General features: G+C 44.1%; 1 protein-coding gene across 2 annotated transcripts in view; it reads right to left on the bottom strand.

Moving 5' to 3' along the window:
* Positions 1-355: 355 nt before the first annotated feature.
* Positions 356-22,879, bottom strand: part of SKI (SKI proto-oncogene) — a 107,245-nt gene continuing 84,721 nt past the window's right edge. Inside the window, exons 2-7 of one of the 2 annotated variants that reach the window (XM_073316356.1) lie at positions 17,567-17,692; positions 16,918-17,033; positions 13,726-13,994; positions 12,435-12,736; positions 9,417-9,647; positions 356-5,336 (exon numbers count right to left, since the gene is read on the bottom strand). In XM_073316356.1, coding sequence (XP_073172457.1) covers positions 5,148-5,336; positions 9,417-9,647; positions 12,435-12,736; positions 13,726-13,994; positions 16,918-17,033; positions 17,567-17,692 — 1,233 coding nt within the window. In that variant the 3' untranslated portion in view covers positions 356-5,147. The remainder of the gene's footprint in view (positions 5,337-9,416; positions 9,648-12,434; positions 12,737-13,725; positions 13,995-16,917; positions 17,034-17,566; positions 17,693-22,879) is intronic. The other variant, XM_073316357.1, reaches the window with a different exon arrangement.

The following is a 22,879-nucleotide window of genomic DNA, read 5'->3' as shown; positions in this document are numbered from 1 at the left end:
GTGGTGAATAGGATCACATTTTTGAGCAGAGATGGGCTGGGGTGACTATTATCCTGACAGAAGCTAGAGGGAAATGCTACTGAACATTTCCTGATGTGCTGACGTGTGAGAGAGAGGGACAAACCCACAGGCCTGAATGATCAAGAATGGTTTTGGGTGCCCAAGTCACAACATGTTAAAGGAGCCTGATTTTCAGTCACTTTCTGAAATTTAGGCCCCTTTAAGCTAACGAGCTAGATTGCTCCAATGGGAGGTAGGTGCCTAAATACATTTGAGGAGCCGGGCCGGGCCACTCCTGAGAATTTAGGCCACCATGCCAGTACTGAGAGATTCAAAGAACGTAGCTTATCGATGGTTGTTTTCTGGACAAACAATTTTATTTTAGGTAATGCGTCTATACACTGTACATTCAGTCACTGTGGTATATAAGCATAGCTATTTTCATACATAATCTCATAAAGTCCTTTATTTTACAATATTATCTGTTTCAGAGGAGGGGATGTGGAAAAGGGGATGTAAAAGGACTATCAAGGTACACAGCGAAGTAGATAAATATGCCAAGCTTTTTTCTTTTTTTTTTTTTAAATCAGGCATTTATAAACAAGAAAGCATACATTAATTACATAAAAATAGTTCTAGAATAGTAGAGTAAGTCATAATATTGTCATTAGCAGCAGCATAGGAGAGACCAGGATAACAAAATGTGCTGAAATGCTATTGGTTATTATAAACGTATAGATTTTTTTTTCCCCCTCGATTGAAAGAAAAAAAAAAGTCATTTCTGTGAATTCATTTGATTTTAAAAAACAAAAGAACACCTCCAAAAAACACAACCTCCCTCTAAAAGACATGAGCTGACGGGGGAAGGGGGACGAATCAACTTTTATTTTTTTAATAATAAAATACTTTACAATGAAAATAAGGACAAATAAAATGCAAATGACGAAAAGTTAACCCACATTGAAAACTTGCAAAAGTTTTTTTTTTTGTTTCGTTTTTCCTAACAGACAGCAAAAGTTCTTCTTAGTTAAAAACACAACTCATAAAACAAGACAACTACCAGGTAAGAAAGAGTTTTGAAAAAGTAAACACCATATACACTTATAATACAACAGTGTAAAATGAAAAAAAAAGAAAAGAAAAAAAAAGTATTTACACGTTGAATTTACTTCTTTATTTTTTTACATTGGCTAGTTCTGTTTGAAAAGCAGAGTATTAGGTATACTAGTTAGCTGCTCCATAGATATGAATGTTATTGCTGTTGTTTTTTTTTTTTTCCCTTCGTTAAGTCTTCTTTCAGTATAGAAACAGTGAGTAATTAAACTGAATATACAATTATCTAGGTAACATATTTTTAAGTATCGGGAGAGTCAATAGCCTGTATAAAACACCTCTTCTCCCTTTTAACTTCTTAAAGGAAACTAAATGGCAAATACAAAGGGAGGAGATGCAATCTTACAATTCCGAGGCACCCTACTGACTTGGGTGCGCATGGAATGCAGCCGTGGTCAAAGTAAGAGCAATCCCATCTCTGAGGGATTTACTTCAGTGCAATGTTGCATACGCAGAAATTACACACAGAACTCCCTCACTGTGAACAACCATCATAAAAGTTTCTCTCACAAGTATTACCACCATTATCAACAGATGTTTTCTAGAATCAAGTGGCTGTGGGATCTTGAAAATGCCCCGATATCCCCTTTCCCCGATACATTGATTTATAATTCCTGCACAGAAGTTCTGAGTTAAAAAGAAAAAGACAGGCTCTTCAGCGATGCCAAAATTCTACTATTTGCTCATTGCAAAATGTATTTTGGAAAGACAAAAAAAAAAAAATAAAAATCAAACCCCACATTACAGAACTCTCCTATTAACGAGTTGCTGGTGTAGACAGTTTGTTCCCATAGTCTTCTTGCACTATTGGGGGTGGGGTTCTTAACTTTTATTTCGCTGCATCGGTTTAAACCTTAATTTAGAGTGATTTTCTAATAGGTTGTTTCCTACAATTTAAAATAATCTTACTTAGTGCTCGATGTTAATTTGAAACACAGTAAAGCTAGCAGGCAAGAGATTACACTCAACAGATTTATTGTAACATATCATGTGAAAAATCTAAACTTTTAAAACCTAATGGCATGCAGTTTGAATACGAAGAATTTTCTTCCTTGGTGTTTCTCGATAAAGCTATTTACGATCTTATTTTTCCTTCCCTGAAAAAAATGCAGAGTTCATTCATTTTTGAGGAAAAAGACTTCATATACACAGGAGAAGTTATGCCAGTGAATAAATATACATGCTGCATAAATACAAGGATGAAATATATGAGGTGCTGCAGGTAAGAAGGTTGTTTTTCCTGGATGAGACAGGTGGAGGCTTCAACACGCTGCAAATTTTTGTTAGGTCATAAGGAAAGAGACATTCAAAGGTTAGACGAAACAATAAAAACATTCTGCTTCAAAGAAGCCAGCATGGTGAAAAATAGCAGGTTTGTTCTATGTGTAATTTCTTGACACGGCAATAGAGCACAGCATATGAGAGACCTTCTAAAAATCTGCAACACTCAGCTAAAGCTAAATTATTTAGTTTCCCTTGAAGAAATAACTGAAAAATACAGATGTGGAAATCATAAGGCTGAGAACAGTTTTATGCATATTGCATAACAAACCCTTTACATAAGACAGTAATAATGCCCATTAATGAATATACATATGGCAGAGATTTTAATTCCATGCATATGATTTTTTTAATAACTGCAGAAAAAAATACAAAGAAGCAAAAAAACAAAAACAAAACAAAAACCAACCCACCCCCCCAAAAAACCCAGCCCCACATAAAAAAATACCCCTGCATAAACAATGTTCCTTTTGCATTGCACTTTAGAAGAGGAGATTTGCACCTTAATTCAATCTCCACCATCCCAAACACACAAGGGCAAAATCCCCTGTTTAAACAGACAATTTTAATTTCCATGTAATTTACTTGGTATAACAATTTGCTCCCCACAGTTCTGCATTGTCCCCATAAGTTGATTCCTTTCATATACCTTCTTTCTTTGTACCTAAAACATATATGAATTTTACTTCCCATTAATGCTCAGAGTTACAATGGATATTATAATGGATTCAAGCAAACAGCTCTTGTTTAAAAAAAATTAAAAAAATCTTTTATTTCTCTCTAATGCACTGTAAGTAAATACTATAATTTTAGGATTGGCAGCCGCTTTTTGTCTACTGGGAAATAATTTTCAAGCTTACACAGTTTGCATAAATGTCCAAAAAGAAAATAAAGATTACTAGGAATGTGCTTCACTGAGAGAATAACTTCTGTTTATAATAATGCACAGGTTACACCCCCCCCCCCTTTTTTTTAAGTTGAAAAAAAAGTCAACATTTTCTTTACGAGATGCTGAAAGGTACATCAGCAGCCCCAGGTCCAATTTTCACCTTATGCCTTTAAACTTGGATGCATATTGAGATACGTGTGTGTGTTTTTTTATTAAACAAGTTCCCTTGTTCAGTAAAGCACATGTATATATATGATAAATACATGGGGAGAGCCCAAATCTCCACATCCTTCCACTTTGTCGATGTGTACAACTACACAAAGCGAGTGTAAAATACTGCTACTAGCATACATATATGGGAAATCCTGATTTGGTAGCTCGGTCCCTGGTCTGCATTCACTTTGCCTGGGTGTGAATGATGACATGATGTGCCAGGCTGTGGAGAATCGGGTGGATGTTTTGAAGTCTTTAAAGCACAGTTCAACCTAGAATAATCAACCTGTAAACTTTACAACTGTGGAATAAAATGCAGAGGAAGATTTTGACAAAGTGCAGTTCTTTAAAAAATAATAAAAATAATAATAAAAAAGACAAAGTGATGTAATGCTGCATTTTTATTCCAGGGCTGCGGCTTGGATCCCAAAATTAAAGTAATTTCTATTATTTAAAAAAAATAAAAGATGTAGCCTTATTCACAGCAGCAGAAGTGTCATTCTTAGTTTTCTGTAGTATCTGGTGTCGCACTGTCCTCGGGCACAGTAATCCTGACAGACTATGCTGAGTAGGTAAATCAATACTGAATTTATGACAAGATTGTGTAACAAAGATGAGTTCTCTGGAAAACTGAAGTAAAGATTTCAGAATGACTGTCTCTTTTTTTTTGCTTATCTTTCAACCAACGTAAGTTCATTCACTTTCTTTCTTCTTCCATTCTTTTCCTAAAACTGAAGTGCTCTTGGATGAAGTGAGTCTTTTGAACACATCAGTTAATGACAGATATCTTTAAAAATTATGGCGTGATTTACAAACACTGAAGTCAATAAGGCTGGATTTATCTCTCTCTAGCATACACTCTCCCCACACAGGCACTCCCCTCCATCCTCCTTTTTTCCTGGGTTTAGTAGAGGAAAACGAGGCTCGTTCATCCTAAGAAAAAAAATCAACTTTGAAAAGCACTCTGAAATTCTCATAGAACCCCATGACAGTGTTAAAACTGTGATGGCTTCCTAAGGGGTAGAAAATTGCTGATGAAATGGCAACATCACCAGAGGGCTTCTACAATAAGAATCCCAAAGCCCGTAACAAGTCCTTTAAAAATTGTGCATCAAGGGTGGGTGTTTTTTTTTTTTTCAATTCTTTTGTTTTGCTTTTAAAAGTTCGTTATAAAAAAATCTCGTTAATTGTTTTAATACCAAGTCTGTATAATGTCATCATTTTAAATAGCTTATAACAAAAAGTTGGGTGGGTTTTTTGTGTGTTGGTTTGACATTCCGAAGTCTTCCAACAAGCACAAGAACAACGTCAAAGCACGGCCATGGCGGCTTGCCTTATACTCTGGTCTGAGCTGGACGATGCTGCTTGCCTGAAGTTTGCCAGTAGAAAATTTGCAGTGGACTCAAAAGTATTTAGTTTAGAAACACTCTGTGTGGTATAGGCACAGTAAGACGTTGTGCTATATGGACTGAAAAAAAGAGGTGTAAGTCAGTGCTTCTGTTGTAAAGAGTAACATCTGCCCTCCAACCAATAATAAAGTCCATATTTATAGATGTGTGCAGAGCAACACACACCCACTCACACCCCCCGCCCCACACACATCCTCCTTTACTGTGCATATATGTTATTCTGTATATGGATTAGATGTTGTTTAGTTCTCAATGTCATTTGCTGTGTTCTCACTGCTGGGATGATTGCTTGATTTAGGCCACAGTTGTTCCTGAAGTTCCTTGACCACTTTTTCCAAGTGTTCCCGAGCCTCCCTCTCATGCAGCAGGTCAGCTCGGAGCTGTTCCCTGTCAGCCTCGGCATGCTGAAGCTTAACCTGTAGGTCTTCAATCTAGAGCAAAGGAAATGGGTGGGGGGAAAACACACCATTGTAGTTTGGGTCCATTGTGTCTTCAGACAAGGACTAGATCATTTCAGACCAATAACACGAGTAATTTATATAGGCTCTGAGAAGAGTGACGTAACCTCCTGCTGCAGGGGATAAGAGGATCAGGAAGGAATTTAGTCATTCCTTCACCCCGCCCCCATACAGTTAGCTGTGTGCATTATGGGAATGGTATGCCTTCTTGGAAGCACTTCACTATTACAAGACATGGTGGACCAATGGTCTGGTATGAATCTCAGAAGAGTTAGAGATAGGAAAGACCAAGTAGGTCATTTACTGAAGCCCCACCCAGTGCAGTTCTTGTGCCCATGGACTTTTAAGGTAGCAACATGCAAAGGTGTAACTGCCTGCTAAATAGCTAATGTGACTAATTTCCATGCATTTTAGATGGGTTATTAGCATGATTCTCCAAAAATGCATTCTAATTGGCCAGCTGGTCACAGCCCCCCAAATCAGCCAACTGTGATCTCATCTTACACACAAGCAAGAATCCTTACACCTTTTATGTTAAATGGAAGGGACATTGAGGACGGGAAGACAACGCTAGTAATGTAGAGGGGCAGCTGGGTTTGAGGTGTGGGGCTGAAGGAAGAAAGAAGTGACCATCTGAAATTTCCCCTGCCCACCCCCAGCCACAGGCTGTAGCTCTTTGAGTTACTTTGACAAATTCAGACTGGAAATAAGGCCTACATTTTTAACGTGGAGGGTAAATTAACCATTGGAACAATTTATCCAGGGGTGTGGTGGGTTCTGGGTAAATTTTAAATCACAATTGGATGTTTTTTTTCTAAGAGATGTGCTCTAGCTCAAACAGGAATTACTCTGGAGAAAGACCAAGGCCTGGGCTACACCGGGGGTCTGACTAGAGGATCATAGCGGTCCCTTCTGGCCTTGGCGTGTTGAGGTAAAAGCTAAACTGGCAGCTGAGCAAACCCATTTTGTAAGTGGCTGCTGGGCCCTAACCTGATGGGCTTCCCGCACAGAAATTGGGCCAAACAGCCCATGGATCCTTACACAAGAGAGGAAGGGTTAGCACCTTCCAGGCAGGGAGGGGGTTGTATGCTGAATCTGGGGCTTGCCAGTTATGCTGCAGTGGGAAGATGAACCAACAACCATCTATCCATAGTCCAGCATCGGGCATCAGCCTGTGACCATCCTCAGCAACCCCAAACCCCTGGAAGAGCTCAGCTCCTCACCGACTCAGGCCCAATAGTCTGAGTGTCTGACTCCATAACTGGCAAGTGCAAACCCCAGCATGCAGGGGTGTAGATGGGGATGAGAACTGTGCTAACTTGTAAACTGTAACTTAGCTCAGCGGCAGAGGTAACAGAAAACATCTGCAGCCGCATGGCATTTCATGCCTTGCCTTCCTGGGGCCGAAACCAGACCTGTAATCAGCAGGTGCAGGATCTTTACACCCACTCTGAATTTGGCCCTCTGGGCTTGGATAAGGGAGTTCAGAGCCCAACTTGCCCTGCCTTTCACTAGGAGATTGGCCTCTAACTCTTTTAAACTCCTGTCGACAAGCCCAGCCCTGGGTTTATTATGTCTTCTCATGCTTGTTTGATGCTATTTCTCAGACTAAAACCTGGCAAAAGAACTGTGGTTTCTTTGAAATCAGTAACAAATTATGAAAACACATGCACACGTACATGCTCTTGCTCTCTCTTCCTGTGCAAGTTTGGCAGCTATAAATTAAGGCATAAGGACAGAGAGTGTAAAATTTTCTAAAGCACTTAGGTGTGTAAGTCCAACTGACTTGCTTCAAAATTTTTAGCCTCTTAAATACTTAAGTCCCTTTTGAAAATTTTAGCCTTAGGCTCCTAAGTCATTTAGGTGCCTTTGCAAATGTTAGCCCTCATGCTAGATACACCCCCCTACTGGGGGTATTATGGGAAATGGAAAAAAAAAATTTCATCCAGAGCAAAATGCAAGAGAGGACACACCTGCAGCTCAGCAAAGCTCTATCCAGAAATTAAAGAGTTTATTTTATCTGCATGACCTGTCACCTTGGGTTTTGTTGGTTTTTTTGTTGCTAAAGTGGAAGTCAATTGCAGGTAACGCCCAGTGCAACAGAGCTCAGTCTGGGTATGTTTAGTCTGGACACCTCTTATCAGTGAGACATCCTGAGATGCTAGGGAGGAAGCCACATCATTTCCTGCTTCTGGTCTACTGGTTAGGCATGTCTCTGAATGGTACAATTGGACCACTCCCCTTCCCGTTATTGAGAACCAGGGTTAGATAAATTTAGGTTGTTGCTTTTTCTTTTTTCCTTTTAAAGAGACTCTTGGAAAGGCTGCAGTTTTAAGTTTTGGTATTTGGGAAGAATGTGACCTGCAATCCAGCCCCAAATGAGGGGATGTGTGTGTAATGACATGCTTCGTTAGGTATGAACTAATGTGAACACACCTATGTTGATCCATGACCCAATCCTCTAGTAGTTCAAATGCATGCTACTTATATGGTGTTTGCATCAATGTTACATGTATCTCTGCTCTGTGTAGGGCTACATCTATCAAAAATCATTATTAATCTCCCCCCCAACCGATGCTAAAACAACATAAAACTGGCCACTTTCTGGGAGTTTTGGTGGAAGGATGGGTGGGAGGGCGGGGGAAGACAGGAAGTTAGTGTGGAGAGAGGAACCGTGGCAGGAAGTCAGCTGCTTGGACTGAGAGCGAAACCTGCCCCATCTCCCTCCTGCCAGAAACTCCCTTTGCTCTAGGCTCTCTCTAACCCATCTCCCTTATTAACCATTTATCTGCCAGATTCTTGGACTGGGAACCAGTGGGGGAGATGGTTTGGCAGAAGGTGGTCGAGGGACTGAATAAGGCTAGATGGCAGTACAGGGGAGGCTGGTGAGTGGAGGGAATTGGGGAGAAGTGCTACTTGGGGTTTTTTGGAGAGGGTGAGGTTGTGAAAGGGTTAACGAGGGGTGTTCTTTCAATCGGGAGGAAATTAAGGACCAATCAGGTTGTTTCAGTGGGAGGGGAAAGGGGGGGGCAGAGCACTGGAGCGGACTCCTCTTGACTGGTGTTTCTCATGGAAATCCAGGAGGCTGCCACTTGGCTCTCAGCTCAGCCTGTTATGCTGGGTCATTTCAGGGGGCTTGGAACAGTGGATGGCCTTGCATTCCACATGCCCTGCAAGACCAAGACACAACAAGATGACTTAAGGATGTACAGCCTCAGCTCTTGGGGCCTGTGGCTTTTGTTGGTGTGAATAAGATGTTGACTGTTTCGTTAGAAGGGAATCTGGCTAGGAGGAGGGCGAGAGGGGGAGGGGTGCATGTTTTAATTTAAAAGCTCAAAGTGAAACACTCCTGCTGGCTCACAGCGATAAGCAAAACTTCCTTCCACTGGTGCAGTCCGGCCATGCAGCCTGAGCTACACCTAGCCTTCTGAATCTGCAGGTGATCACTAGGGAAATCCTATTAAAGAAAGTAACTGAAATCTATGGGACTTTGCCTAATACTCTCACTCGATGAAATCACCCCTGTGCAGAGGGACAGCACATGACCCATGGGGCTCAACTGGGACTGCAACGGTACTAAACCCAGTGCTGGCTCCCTGCACAGGGTGAATTTCATCTGGCAGAAATATTCTTGGCACTGTCTCCAGCTAAAAGGCCTGAGCTACCAAGTTTGGTTGTGAGTGTGACCTTCCTCAGACCTGAAGAGCATTCGCAGAGGGCCCAACTCCTGAGAAGGAAAGATGGGCTTGTGTGTAAGACGCTGGACTGGGCCTCAGGAGAGTTGGGTCCATCTTCCTGTCACAGACTCCCTATATGAGCAAGTCACCTCTTTGTGCCTCAGTTCCCCATCTGTAAAATGGGAGAAAATTCTTCCCTACGTCTCAGGATGGCCCAAATACTACAGAGGGGCCATGTAGATACCTAGACGGGCAGAGAATCTCTCTACTGGAGTCAAGGGGCATACAGGCTGAAGAAGGATGGCGCTGACTAACCCTAGGAAGTGGAGAGCAGGGAAGCTTGCATGCCGATCAGCTCTCAAAGGCCTGGCCTTACCTGGGCAGAGTACTTGGCCCGCAGCCTGCCTGCTTCACATCCTTTGTCACACACTCGGATCTGCCTGGCTTGCTCCAGTTCTCGCTTTAGTCGTATCCGCGACTCATTAGCTTCTTTCATTTTCTTCTCATTCTCAGCTCTAAGACGTTCGATCTCTTTTCTCAAGTTGCGCTTTGCCTCAGTTGCTTCTCTCAGCTTCTCCTTCTTAGCCACGCGCAGGAACTCCAGCTCCTGGAAGGCACAAACAGTTACGGAGTGCCACAGGAACCGGGGCAGCACACACAAGATTACAGCAAGGAACTGGGTTAAAAAAAGAATGAGAGAGGCTCATGGAAGTTAGGTCCATCAATGGCTATTAGCCAAGATGGTCAGGGACGCAACCCCATGCTCTGGGTTTCCCTAAACCTCTGACTGCCCGAAGCTGGGACTGTATGACAGCGGATGGGTCACTCACTATTTGCCCTGGTCTGTTCAGTGCCTGTGAAGTACCTGGCACGGGCCACTGTCAGAAGACAAGACACTGGGCTAGATGGACTACAGGTCTGCTCATATGTTCTTAAGTGACCCTGGAAAGGAGAAATGGATCTAAACCAAACCCAGAGATTCAAACATGGCTGTGGTTGGGGGAGCAAGGGAAGAAAGGAGAGAAGGAGGCTGAAACCTGAACCTGGTTCCAAATTTTGCAGATGACCCAATCCTTCTCATGGACAAAGCCAAAATCCTGGGCCCAAGGTACCCGAACTCCGGACTTTTAAAAAGCCAGGCTTGATCCAAATTTCTCATCTTTACTGTCAAGCAAAACGGCTGTCACGGTCTAAGGTTGAATGAAGATGAATTGGAGTTAACTCTTTTGATGCATCCACTGTTAGTGCTGAATGCTGCACTGGCTGAAAGCAACTTTCAGAGCAAAAGGATCAAACGAGATAACCCTAACGGCCGCCCTTTATCTGCAGACACGAAACTGAGTCTGCACAAAGCGAGGACAATGCAGCCCGTGAGTGCTGCTTGTGAAGGGCAAAGCTGGCCAAGAGGCTTTCTACAGCCGCTGAAATCGAGCAATAAGCAACTCCATCGCAGCTGAGCAGGAGGAAACGTGCGATGAGTGTAAAAATAAGTTATTTATTTTTAATTTCTAACATTAAGGAGCTCTGTTGTGTTAGCTATGTTTGCGTGCAGCCCTCGGGCTACTGCCAAGTCACCAAGGGAATGGAATGCTCTGCTACGGTTAGGAAACCCCAGCAGTAAAAGCGAAGGTAAATCCAACCTCTGTTTCACTCAGAAAACTTCTCCCTTCCTGCCATCTAAGTTCTTAGCATGAATGACTAGCATGAAAACTGTCACCCAAGTGAGAGTTGTGAAATCAAATTAAACCTGAGGGAAATGAAAGGGAAGAAACGGAGAGGAAAAGGCTAACTGGTAGTTAAAAATAATTGCATGTGTGTGTACGGACACGTGGCCATGTTCATGTATCACATGCTTTTCAAATGACAAATATTGTAATCTTAATGCCATGCCTCAATGCCATCACCAAGTACTTCTGTTTCTCTTTGCAAAAATTGGCTGTGATCTGCCTTTTTAAAGGGTTAAATTAAATGAACTATGGCACATCACTCCCCCCACCCCCTCCCAGAAGCTGGACTTCCTGTCCGTCAGAGGCAAACCCTCACAGCAACATGTCTCTGGTAAGTAACACTCTGCAGTCGGGTCATGGGAAATTCACTCCTTTGACAATCTCACTTCCCAGCCAGGCCATTGTTAGCTCAACCCTGACATTGGGGGCGCGCATGCACGTACGCCCTAGCTCTGTGGAATCGGAAACCCAGAGCTGCCAAAATGGAAACCGAGGGCCAGACACCATCCTCTCTCCCAATCTGACACACTCCTTTGCTTGATCAATCCTGTAAAGCTCAACTTGGGTTCAGCACCCGGTTTACGTAAATGGGGTTTGCTTTTTTATACTAAACATAGCTGGCTTCAATGAAACACAAGGAAATTGAGTGGCAACAGAGTAAGCGAGCAGCTCTGGCTGACTAAAAGCACTGGACCTCCCTTCCCCTGGGAGCTGACCTTGCATCCTGTGATACTGAAGACTTCCTTTCAGGAGCAGTACATTGGTGTGAGAGAATGGGCTGTAAAACGGGGCCTAATGCAGGAATCAATGCCAATAGGTTGGGCAGAATTTGGTTCAAATACAAATCAGATTCATCCAGGCACCTTTCTCTTGCTACGGGGACTGTGACAGGGCACCTAGGTTCTAATATTGCTTTGTCTTGGTGCAAAGCCTTAGTGCAAACAAATCACATCTACATGAGAGTCACTGGCCCCCCAGACCTGGCCCTTGTTGGCTGATAGGAACGTGTGTGCCTGCTTTTGGCCAATAGCAAGAGTGTCTCTGCTACCAGCCCTCTCTGCAAAAAATAACATGGCACTCATTGTTACAGAAAATATTCCTGATACATTGAACTGGGGGTACAATACCACCTAGTTACCAACTAGCTCTGCTTCAAATGCAGTATCCTAAAAGGAAGCTGGACCCTGGTTACTGGCACACAGATGTAGATAATTACTATAGACTGGCAATCTCAACTCCCTCCCTCCCCTAGTGTGCTGATGCCATGCCCTGCCGAGATGCGCCTGGGTTAGGCAATGAGGAAATTTTACATGCTTCCCAACAGACAAAAGCTCTGAATAGGCCCCTCTTTGGGAAGAGAAATGTGTGAACTTCATCGAAGTGAAAACAATTCTTACTCGGCTGGGCCCGACGAGCTTCTCAAAGGGAAATGGGGGAAGGGGTTTGGTTTTGGTTAAAAATTTGGGATTCTCTCTTAAGCAGGGGCAGGTGGCGTGTAGAATATAGACAAAGCTCCCGTATGCCATGGATTGGCCTTTTCCAGTTTAGAACCGGAACTCCAGGGAATGCTGCTAACGTTCTGGGGAATTATTTTCAAGGCGAAACGAGCCAACTGGTTCCCCTTGGAGGTGGATATACAGACAGTGACAACAAGTGTCCATCATTACCTGGTGCAGGCTTCGTTTAGCCTGCAAGGCAGCATTTAGCTTCTCCTCCTGCTTCACTCTCATTTTAACCACTTCATGAAGGAATTTCTCTTTGGCTTCTTTAGTATCCAGGCCGCTGTCCAGGGCCTGCCTTAGATGCTCCAGTTCGGCTTCCAACCCGCTGCTGTGAGACTCGGCGTGGGTGGCAACCTCAAAGGAGTTGCTGACATTGGCTGTGGTTTGCATCCCAGGTGAGCTCATGTCCTTCGCAGAGCTGGACGAAGTAAAGGATGGGGAGGAGAGCGAGGACAGGGATGAGGTGACTGAAACAAACAAACAAACAAAATCCTGAAGTTAACAAACATTCACAGCAACATAAGTCAGAATGGGGATGAGACCCTTTAAAAAGGAGGAGCCATGCAATGGATAATCTTACAAATAGGAGAAAGGAAAGAAACGTTTTATGCCTTGATGTACGATGGAAATATATATCTAAGCAATGCACAGGGCTGCAAGGCTCTCATCAAACGCAGTGGGAGTTTTGTCTGAGCACAGATTTTCGGATTTAGCCCACTGAGCTCACTGGCTGCATGCAAACTCTCTGCACTCTCCATCTGGAGAACATTTCCAGTGCTTTGGGGAAGAACTGGACAGCGATATCCCGCTAGTCTTGGTGGGTGAAATTCACCCCTGTGCAGAGGTGCAGCACCAACCCTGTGCACTGCTTAAGGGCTGATTCTACCCTCGTTGAAGTTAAACTGTCACAACAGGGCTAGAGTGGGACTTAGGTAGTACATAACTATGTGTTGGTTCCCCGAATTTCACTCTATTAGAGGAAGGTGCTGTAATGAAAATGGACCACTTAGTTTTATTTCAGAGGGAAAATGTGTCCCTATCTCCGTGTGTGTGTGTGCAAACCACCATTTGCATGGGAAAGATAGCACATGCAAGTCCCAGGGCAGAATTTTTTAGCACCAGAGGGCATGGGATCAGCCTGCTCAGCATCACAACATGTGATGTACGGTACACTCATTTGCACAGGCGTTCACCCATTATAATGCAAGTGTGAGGTTTTGTGGCTGCATCTAATGCGTGTGCTTTTCTGTGAGTGTACACTTGGGGTGCCCTCCAGTGAAAATTTCACTCTTGTCTTGTGCCTCCATTTCTCACTATTTATGTGAGGCTGGGATTTTCAAAGGGGCCTCGGGGAGTTGGGTATCTAGATCACATTAGGTGCTCAACTCCCATTGGAGTTTAACTTCCTTGGACTCCTCTGGAAAACCAAACCCCAAAATAAAGGCAGGTAACTCACACTTACATTCCTCCCGGGTTTCTACTTCAATCTCTGCTTCTGACTCTTTGTCTTCTTCGGTAGCAGTAACGGTGGTCACTGCTTCCGGGACTGCTGGGTTGTCTGCAGTCAGCTTCCTTTTCCGCGGCTGGACCGGGCTGCTCATTGGCTCACTGCTCCGTGACACCACTGTGGCACATGGGGAATTGCTTACAATCTTCTGCTGAGCAGGAGGTGCGAGAGCCACGTTGGGGGCCACAGCATTCTCAAAACTTTTGTAGGAGTAAAAACTGTTTAGGAAGGGGGAGACAAAGGAAAAAGGCAAAATATTCAGTCCCATTCTTGCCTTCAAAATTCCTCCTAACTAGCATCTTAGACTGAAAAAGGCCAGGTCCTCCACTGGTGTAACTCAGCGGAACTGCATCGATTTCGACCCCGATTTACACTAGCTGAGAATCTGGCCCTATGATCTCCACCCATTAAGCGTTCCATGCTCTTCTAAGTGCACAGAGGATTTAGACACATAACCTCCACTCAGTTCAACAGGAATTACAGGTTAAATACTATGTACAGGGAAGAAACCAGACCCCCAAGTCTCCTGTATGTTAAATGCTGTTTCCATATTCTGTCTCTGGAGCTTTATGGATTCTTCCAAGATATGGTGCTTTTACATCTAACCACCCACAACTGCCTTCCAACTTTTGAGATTGCACAGCCTGGAGAAAAGCCAGTAGACTGCCAACAACATTCTGTAGTGCATAATTAATTTTTCCACATCACATGTATGTGAGTGTGTATATATTATATTACATTCAATGAACTATGTTAAAAGAACATTAAGGCTGTAATGTCAAGCACTCAAAAGGTTGGTACGGTTGCCGATGTAGCCTTAATTCAGACCCCTTGCAATTATGCAGTGAGAGACAATCTTTAATGATATGTTAAAGTCTCTGCCGACCATGTGCAAACTAAGATTTTTCAGAGGCTTGTAACTGCCAAATTTGGATGAATTTTTGCAGGGACAGCAAGACACATGCTTGAAACCAGGGTGACTATCCAGCCAAATTCCAAGTGCTTTTTTCAAAGCATGGAGTGCAAGAGTGTCTTAAAAAAAATTCTTACAGCTGTTTTGTTAACAGGAGCAAAACACTATTTCCCCCAATCTCTTCTCAGAAACTTCCTGTTTCCTAACTTTTCCAAAAAATTCAGTCTGAGGCAGACAACTGGCATGAAAGTTATCAACCTGAGCAGTTAAAGTTTGGCAAAGTTATAAACAACTGAAAACAGAGGCTTATAATGGAAAATGTCAGGCAATCTCAAGTTAGGGCAGCGCTATCACCGCTGCCTAGACAGGGACTGATTCTGATCACGCCTGCACTAGTGTAAATCAGGAGTAACTACTACATTGGTATAAAAACGAATGTGAGAGCAGAATCAGGTCCATAACAGCAACTTTCCAGCGATGGCTGTCAAAGCCTCAGCTGCATAATTTGTACATGCAAAAGCAAGTTTAAGTGTACAAGCTGGGTACACATGCCAACAGGGTATACATTTATACACACTGTGCACAAGCACGGATTGCAGTCACAACTTCAACACTCTCTGGAAATCTGGACCTCCAGGTGCCAGTGGAGATTTCCATGGGCAGACCCCCTGTTGCAGTTACAGCCAAATCAACATTCAGATATAGATACGCACGCAGAATCACATGGATCTGAGCACGTTTGTACATGTACAGACCCTTTTATATTCCAAAAAACGAGAGAACTGTACAGAAGAGAGGGAAAAAAACACTTGAAATAAAAACTTAAGCAGCCAGGTTGGATTGACCGCTAAGGCACTGGGGGATCTGCTGAAAGGAGTGGGGTGGCAATGCTAAGAAATGATGTTGAAGCCTCCCTAAAAATAACCAGGGGCAGAATAGGGGGCCTGGGAGACATAAATGCTGGGCTGATGTAGGGGGACAGAATGTTTAAAGCCAGCAGGATGGAAGCAATGGGAAGGATGCTGGAGACCTGGGGTCTATTCCCTGATATCCTGCACAAGTTAGCATCTTTGTTTCCCCTCCCACTTGTTTTTCTTATCTATTTAGATAGTGGGCTCTTTGGGGCAGGGATTCTTCTCTGTGGATGTTCAGCCCCAAACACAAAGGGGCTCCAATCTCTGGTGCTGCTGTAATAATAATAATTACCAATAAAGCAGCAACAGGCATGGCTTTGGAAGCCAATTCAGTTCATTCCCATAACAACCGGAAGGCCTGTTAAATTCTGAAATACTAGTACATTCAATAAAACGGGTTTAGAACAATGTGTGTTAGGAAGTACGAAATCGAGATGTTTGGAAGGACAAACCAACTGATGCCATAAGCCGGAGTTTGAGTGTTACTAGGGACAGCTGTCTCAGTATATTTCAACAGCGCCTGCCGAAGGGACAAGACTGTAGAGACAGTAAATTTAGCAGATGGATACAGTACATGGATAGTGGCTTGGAAGACTTAAAAAGAATGAATTTAGGGCATGTGAAATGAGCCGTAAAGAATGAGGAATAACAAACGCAGCAGGAGTGGATGCTTCCATGCCCAGTCTTGCCCAGGGTGTCTCAACTCTGATCTTATGAGACCACCTGTATTGGCCAAGAGGATGGTTTGGTCTCTAAGGCCCATTCAATCCAGGGCATTTCTGCTGAGACTGCCAACAAGGGAGTCAATGTGTCAGCTTTGGCAGTGGTTTGGTGACTGGCACCTGTGTGCTACTGACCTGGGTGGAGAACACCCGAGAGATTTCACAGGGGGCACCAAAGAGCTGTCGGGTCCCTACCAACTTCAAGCAGATGCCACCCATCATCCTAGAAGTTGATGGCCAAGCCATCTTTAAACAGCAGATGGGCAAAACTCTAAACCAACTGCACAAAATGCTTGGGTCTTTGCACCACTGAACTAGCAATGACTCATGGACAGATACTTCATTTTGCAGTCTTTTGAGGCATGTTTCACTCAAGAAAACCGAATTACTGAATGCACAAATATGGCTACTTTCTTGTTTTCCCTCCCAGAATCACTTAAAACTGCGGCTGCAAATGCTTTCACTGCACTGCCAGCAGACTGACTTGAACTGAACACCACAGCCACTCATATCAGTGCAAGGGAAACACCCACAAAGGGGCTTCTGTCATATAACACTGATTCTCCCTCCCACCCCATGCTTCAAGTCTTACCTGTCTCGGATTAATATGGGAAGATGTGTCGAGAGCTCTTTCTCGTTTGCTGAAACAGCAGGGGACCAAGGCCGGAAAGCAGAGAGGCGCTGACGGGGATGGACACAACCAATACTCTGCAAGGAAGGGAAGGAAAGAAAGGAAGAGAAAAACAAACAAAAATTGGTCACCACTGAGTATATCTTTCAAAAGCATAAATTGCAAAGAAAAGTTATTGACTTGTGCGCGCGTGTGTGCTTGGGTTCTGTTATCTCTAACACAATTCCCCAACGGGGACCTAACTGCTTAGTGCTTTTCACTGGAAGAGCCAAGTTGGATTAGATTTAAAATCCCATTCAGTTGTTGCTAGCCAACAAATAATATATGGTTTGCAAGAGACCACCTGGGACTCCAGGGCTTTCAGGATTCCCGACCCTCCCAGGCATCCCACAGCCACGCTGCCAGTGCTCACTGAGAGGCTGCAGGAGAAGGGGAAGGGCAGCGTAATTCACTCTTCATTGGGGAAAGGTGGAAAACATCTTTCATTTAGAGAGCACGGGCCAAAACCATCCTTGGTGTTGTTCCATTGGCTTCAAAGGAGGGACACCAAGCACAAATTTCCTCCCACCAATCTACTTTAAACAGGATAAGTGTGTTACTTAAGAGTCACCTTATTGGATGAACCAGACAAGGACCGTAACCAACTGGACTGCTTTTCCTTCTCGGCAGAAGTTGGAGACTGGGAAGCAGAGTCATCAATTTTGGGCTTTTTGGAAGCAGGAGGATCTGAAGGGATCTGAAAGGAAGAGGGGGAGAGGAAGCAGAGATTTAATCATTGTTCTTTTCACAGTCAGTTTAGTGCCAGGATAAAAGGTGGTATTTAAAACAAACATTGATCTTTTCCCGCCATCCCTTGAACGGAACTGTCATTTCATGACTACACTGTAAAGAGCTGCAAATGGAAAAGACAAAGGGACAGAGACCAATGTATTGCACGACACAACACTGGCTTCATTCATTCATTAAAGCATAAATGGCAAGAAAGTTACAATACAAGGGCTAAAATGAGGCATAAATATAATCGAGCTATTCACACTGTGCTGCTAAGCAGTATCTGCCTTTTTTATTATTATTATTATTGTGTGCGGAAAGGTAAATTTTAATGTGGTTTCTGAATTGGAAAGATTATTTTAAATGAGAACAGAGCAGACTTTGTTATTCTGTTTGCAATGGTTGTTATGCCGATGACTTCACTACCCCACAGCTGCAGTGGATTCTGGGGGCGCTGCCAAGAGCTGCTTTGCCTTTTCCACAAGTGCCTCAGCTTGGCCTATAAATCACCCTCAAGCATAAAATAGTCCTTTGGCAGGCAGGACCCCTTTCCTTCAACACCACAAAGAAATAAAATTCCTACAGTCCCAGCGTGGCTTGCAAAAAAAATTGGTAACTACTGGTTTCACTGGTGTGCTGGGGATACCAGATTGAGCCACCGCCAGCACAAACAAGGCTAGCGGACGGGCTCTGGACCTCATTCTGCATGAAGAGTACAAATAATAAATCAAGAACACACCAACTTTCTTTCTTTCTTTCTGTGAGCTGGAAAACTCATTGCTTTTCCATATTGCTGTCCAACAAGGCTCTTATTAAGATGGCAGCACAATATGGCAATAACCAGTAATAATCCGAATACTGTATGTTTATACAGAGCTTTTCCATCCCACCATTGCGAAGCACTATACAAAGATGCATAAGTATCCACTGTCTGTGTTTTATAAATGAGGAAACTGTGGGACAGAGAAGTTTTAAGGGCAAGATTTTCATGTGTCTACTGATTCTGGGTGTCCAACTTGAGACCCCTTAGAGGCCTGGTGTTAGAGGGCGGCTGCTCAGCACTATCTGAAAATCAGGCTCCTTTAAGGTGTCTCCTTTAGGCACCCAAAACGGAGTCACCCGAAGCCACTATCTTTGAAAATTATGTTCTGAGTGATTTACCCAATTTTCAGAAAGGTAGTTTCAGGCAGAGCTGAGATTTGAACTCCCTTCTCCAGATGCCCATTCCATTACCCTATCCACTCTGCTCACAGCAAAGCCTGGAGCTGGATGCCATACAAAAACACAGCCCCTTTGCCAGCCTTGATTTGGAGGTAACTCAGACATCAAGTCCATGATCAATCTGCTGCTTTTATGGGTGGCAGAGCAGCTTTGCAGAGCTGTGGCTCAAGCCAACCAGTCTCTAGTTAATGCCAGTTAACCTGGCAGCCTGCGCTGCTAGGACTGCTCGTGGTCTTTTACAGCCCGATTCGCGCTGTAACATAATCGAACCCGGCACAGATCTCTTACTACAGCATTCTAAGGCGAGCTACAGGCTGGGGTGCCTTCCCATACATAGCAGATGAAGCAGAGCGCGTGTGTGAGTAACCGCGAGTGCAAAATTAGCCCATGCCCGCGCCAAATGCCAGTGTCAATGGATTTGCAAGGGCTTCTTTTGGCTCAGCGTCAGCCTTTTATTTCTTTGGGCTGACGCTGGAAGTGGCTATGCCACAGCCCCTCCTCCCTTGCCAGCCAGAAAGGGGCACTTTGGAATGGCTTCTGCGGAAAGCGCAGGGCAGCGGGGCTGGGGAAAGGTTCGTTTCTGCTGTCAGAGATGCTGTCTGTGCAGAAGCAGTGACAGCATCAGAATGGTATTTGGCAGGCGAGGCGGCTCCCAGCCCTATCCACTGGGGATGGTGAGCAATGTGGGGAGGGGAAAGGAAGGGGCCTGGAATGAAAAAGGCAACAGGTGGCAAGACTCAGCATGGAGACCAATCCTCCCCCCCAACATCCCCGCTACCCAACTCAGCTGCAGGAGAACATTCTGCTTAGGCAGGATGGAGGACAGCCATCCTGGGCCCTGTACTGTGCACACATGGATAGCACCATAATGGGCTTGAACTGGGGGGCCAGTGTAAAAACAAACAGCTTTTGGGGAATGGGGAGGAAAGCATCAAGTCTTAAAGGGGCTTGAGGAAAGATATTTAAATAGAATCACCTCATTTGCATTTCCAAGGGACAATGTGTCTCCTTTTTTCTTCTCCGCCCTCCTCCCTTTTCCCCTCTAATCAAGGCTGACATCCAAGGCAGAGGGGGAGCCTGAGCTGCACAAAATAGGAGCAGACAAGCAAAACAATCCGTGCCCCTTGCTGCCAGTGGTCAGCGCTGTTCTGTTCCTGTGCACCGGAGCCATGGGGGGAAATCCTGGTTAACAGCCTCGAAGGGGGAGAGAAAGAGAAGAGAAACAGCTGCTGACAGCCCATGTAGATTGTTCTAAATGAAGCAACATCATCTCCCACCATGTGGTGCTAGCATTCCTGAGAATCAGGGTTGGCTTGTGGGCCGGGTACTGGACTGTGATTTGGAAGCCCTGCAGTCTATTGCACACATTGGGCTGCTGTGTGACCTCAGGCAAGTCATTTCACCTCCCTGGCTTGTTTCCCCTTCCACCCTTTATCTGTCTTGTCTACTTAGACTATTAGCTCTTCAGGAAAGGGACTGCCCACCAGGTACAATTGGACCTATGGGTGCTACTGGAACACTGCTAATAAGAATTGCTTTCTCACCCTCTGTGAATAATAATGAATCAAGAACCAGGGCTGTTCATGAAGAAGTGGGGATAATGCTTTGAAATCCAAAAAGCAGGGGGTCGCTCTTTGCCCTGTCACACATGCCATTTGGTTACCCTTCTCGTTAGGTTCCTTCTCGTTACATTCTTATCTGTCTAGGCAGCCACTGAAACTGCTTTTCCCTCCTCACTGAGTTACAGCAGCTGTGCCATAAACCCATCAAAGGCTCATGTTCTACAGGTGTCAAAATTGGTCAACTGATGACCAATAGGCCCAGTAGAGATGTCATGCAGGCAGTCAATGAGAAAGCATCATCACATGCCTCTCATCCAAGCATGACTCAAAGCAAAGCAGAGTCTGCTAATGAAATAGGTAGAATTTGATCTTCCTACCACAAGGGAGCGTGAACAACAGCTCAAAAAAATCAGGGCTGAGGAGGAGGACGACTACAAGAAGGGAAAAGACAAACACACTCTAGTAGTCTGGACACTGAAATGCAAAACTATTACAAGGCTTACAAATTACTTACTATTATTTACAAGGCTTACTATTACAAAACTCTCCCTTCCACATGATTCACTGATTATACACCAGGCTAGGACAGGCTCTCGGCTGGTAATAAGTAAAACTGACAAAAGTACCCCTCTGTCGCTTTCACCGTGGGCAAAGTAGCCAGCATGGGGGAGACACAGTAGATCATATGTGAATGAAAATTCTTTTATTTCCATCCATATATATAAATGTACAAACTTTACAAATAAAATATTAACACAGGTGGCATTTAACGGGGCACTAAAGGATGCTTTCACCATTCTTATAAATGACCTCCCCCCAGCCTCCCCGATGTGTGAAATAAACTCTTAAAAGCTTGAAACATCTATTTCTGTTTCCTTAACCTTATTCCCCTTTGCTTGTGTTGCTCAAGAACAATGGTTTGTTATTGTATAGCTCCACATAAGCACTGGGGCTTTTCATGATGGTTTGTTGTGGCAGGGTACCTCATGAAGCCTAGAGCTACGCAAAGTGGCTTGTTATTGTAGAGTTGCTCAATTGCACTGGTATAAGATGTCTCTTGTTATAGGGGAGTTTAAGGGCACTGTGGCATTTGCTTTGGTAAGGAAAGGTTTATATGGATCCTAAAGAAAAACATAGAAGTGAGATTTTGGGCCTGCTAACCGTGATGGCATCCCTTTAAAGTCACACTGGTATTAATCAAGCTAGTTTGGATTTTGGCCAAATGAGATCACATTTGACATGTCATGCTAGCTCGATTAGGTATTGTATTATCAAAGCATGAGATCAGTGGAGATTACCTTTACCCGCTGCTTCTCAGAAAGACACCCCACTCCCTTCTGAAAGCAAAATAATAATACTAAAACAAGCAGATCAGGAGTTAAATAGCAAGCCCGGCCTGGCCCCTAAAAGTTCCTTTTCAGTCCAACATTGAGTGAAAATTGGGCTCCCAGAATAAGACACTTTCAAGCCACTCAAGATGGAGTCATTCCTGGGTATTCTCTCTGGGGACAGTTTCCTCTCTAGCATCTGGGCTGAGTGGGTGATTTTTGTTCTCCAGGCTCCTCTATTCCCTGAGGGTTTCTATTAGGTACAAAGCAGGGAGTGCTCTGGGGGGTCTGTGTGTGTGTGTCTGTGTCTGCCTAAGCCCCCTGTAATCTGAGTAGCTATCCATTACGGGATAAACACAGATGCTACAAAAAAGCAGTGTCCTCACTTGGAAGACGAGAGCAATAGAATGGGCCAAAGTCTCTGGGAGCACCTTTTGTAATTTGACCCTATATTCAACAAGCAGCAAACATGCCTGTTTCTCTCGTCTCTGAAACCAAGCAGCACCCCAAACCCAACCTCTGTAAACACCCCAGGGATCTGTTCAAAAGCCTGGGCTTCATTCTGCTCACCCTCACTCGTTTTATGCTACAGTAACCCTATCAATTTACATTAGTGCAAACAAGAGCAGAATTGAGCCAATTTGCCTAACAGGAGCAGGAAACTTTAGGTGGAGAGTAGTGAGCAGGCGGGCAGTCAGATATTTTAAGGTAGCTACCCAAAACAGGGGTTGCTTAAAGTATGTGGAGAGATGAGGGTCCCTGGCTAGGAACACAGGAACTTCTGTACCAGATCACACCAGTGGTCCACCTAATTCAGTCTCCTATCTCTGATAGCACCCACCAGCAGATGCTTCAAGGGAAGGTGCAGGAAACCTAGTAGACATTTAACAGATGGGTATTAATGGGTGATATGACCCAAAGTGAAGGCTGCTTTCAATTTCAGAGCGGTTCAGATTGGGATTTGCAGGGCTGCATCTGCCTCAAGGGGATCCAACCGAGAAGCAGACCCCCAAAAAGGAAGGGACCCAATTCTCCAGTTCC

This window comes from Lepidochelys kempii, chromosome 18 (assembly GCF_965140265.1).
Source record: "Lepidochelys kempii isolate rLepKem1 chromosome 18, rLepKem1.hap2, whole genome shotgun sequence".
Taxonomy (NCBI): Eukaryota; Metazoa; Chordata; order Testudines; family Cheloniidae; genus Lepidochelys; species Lepidochelys kempii.
Note: the sequence above shows the minus strand (reverse complement) of the source record. Positions and strands in the feature narration are given on the sequence as shown.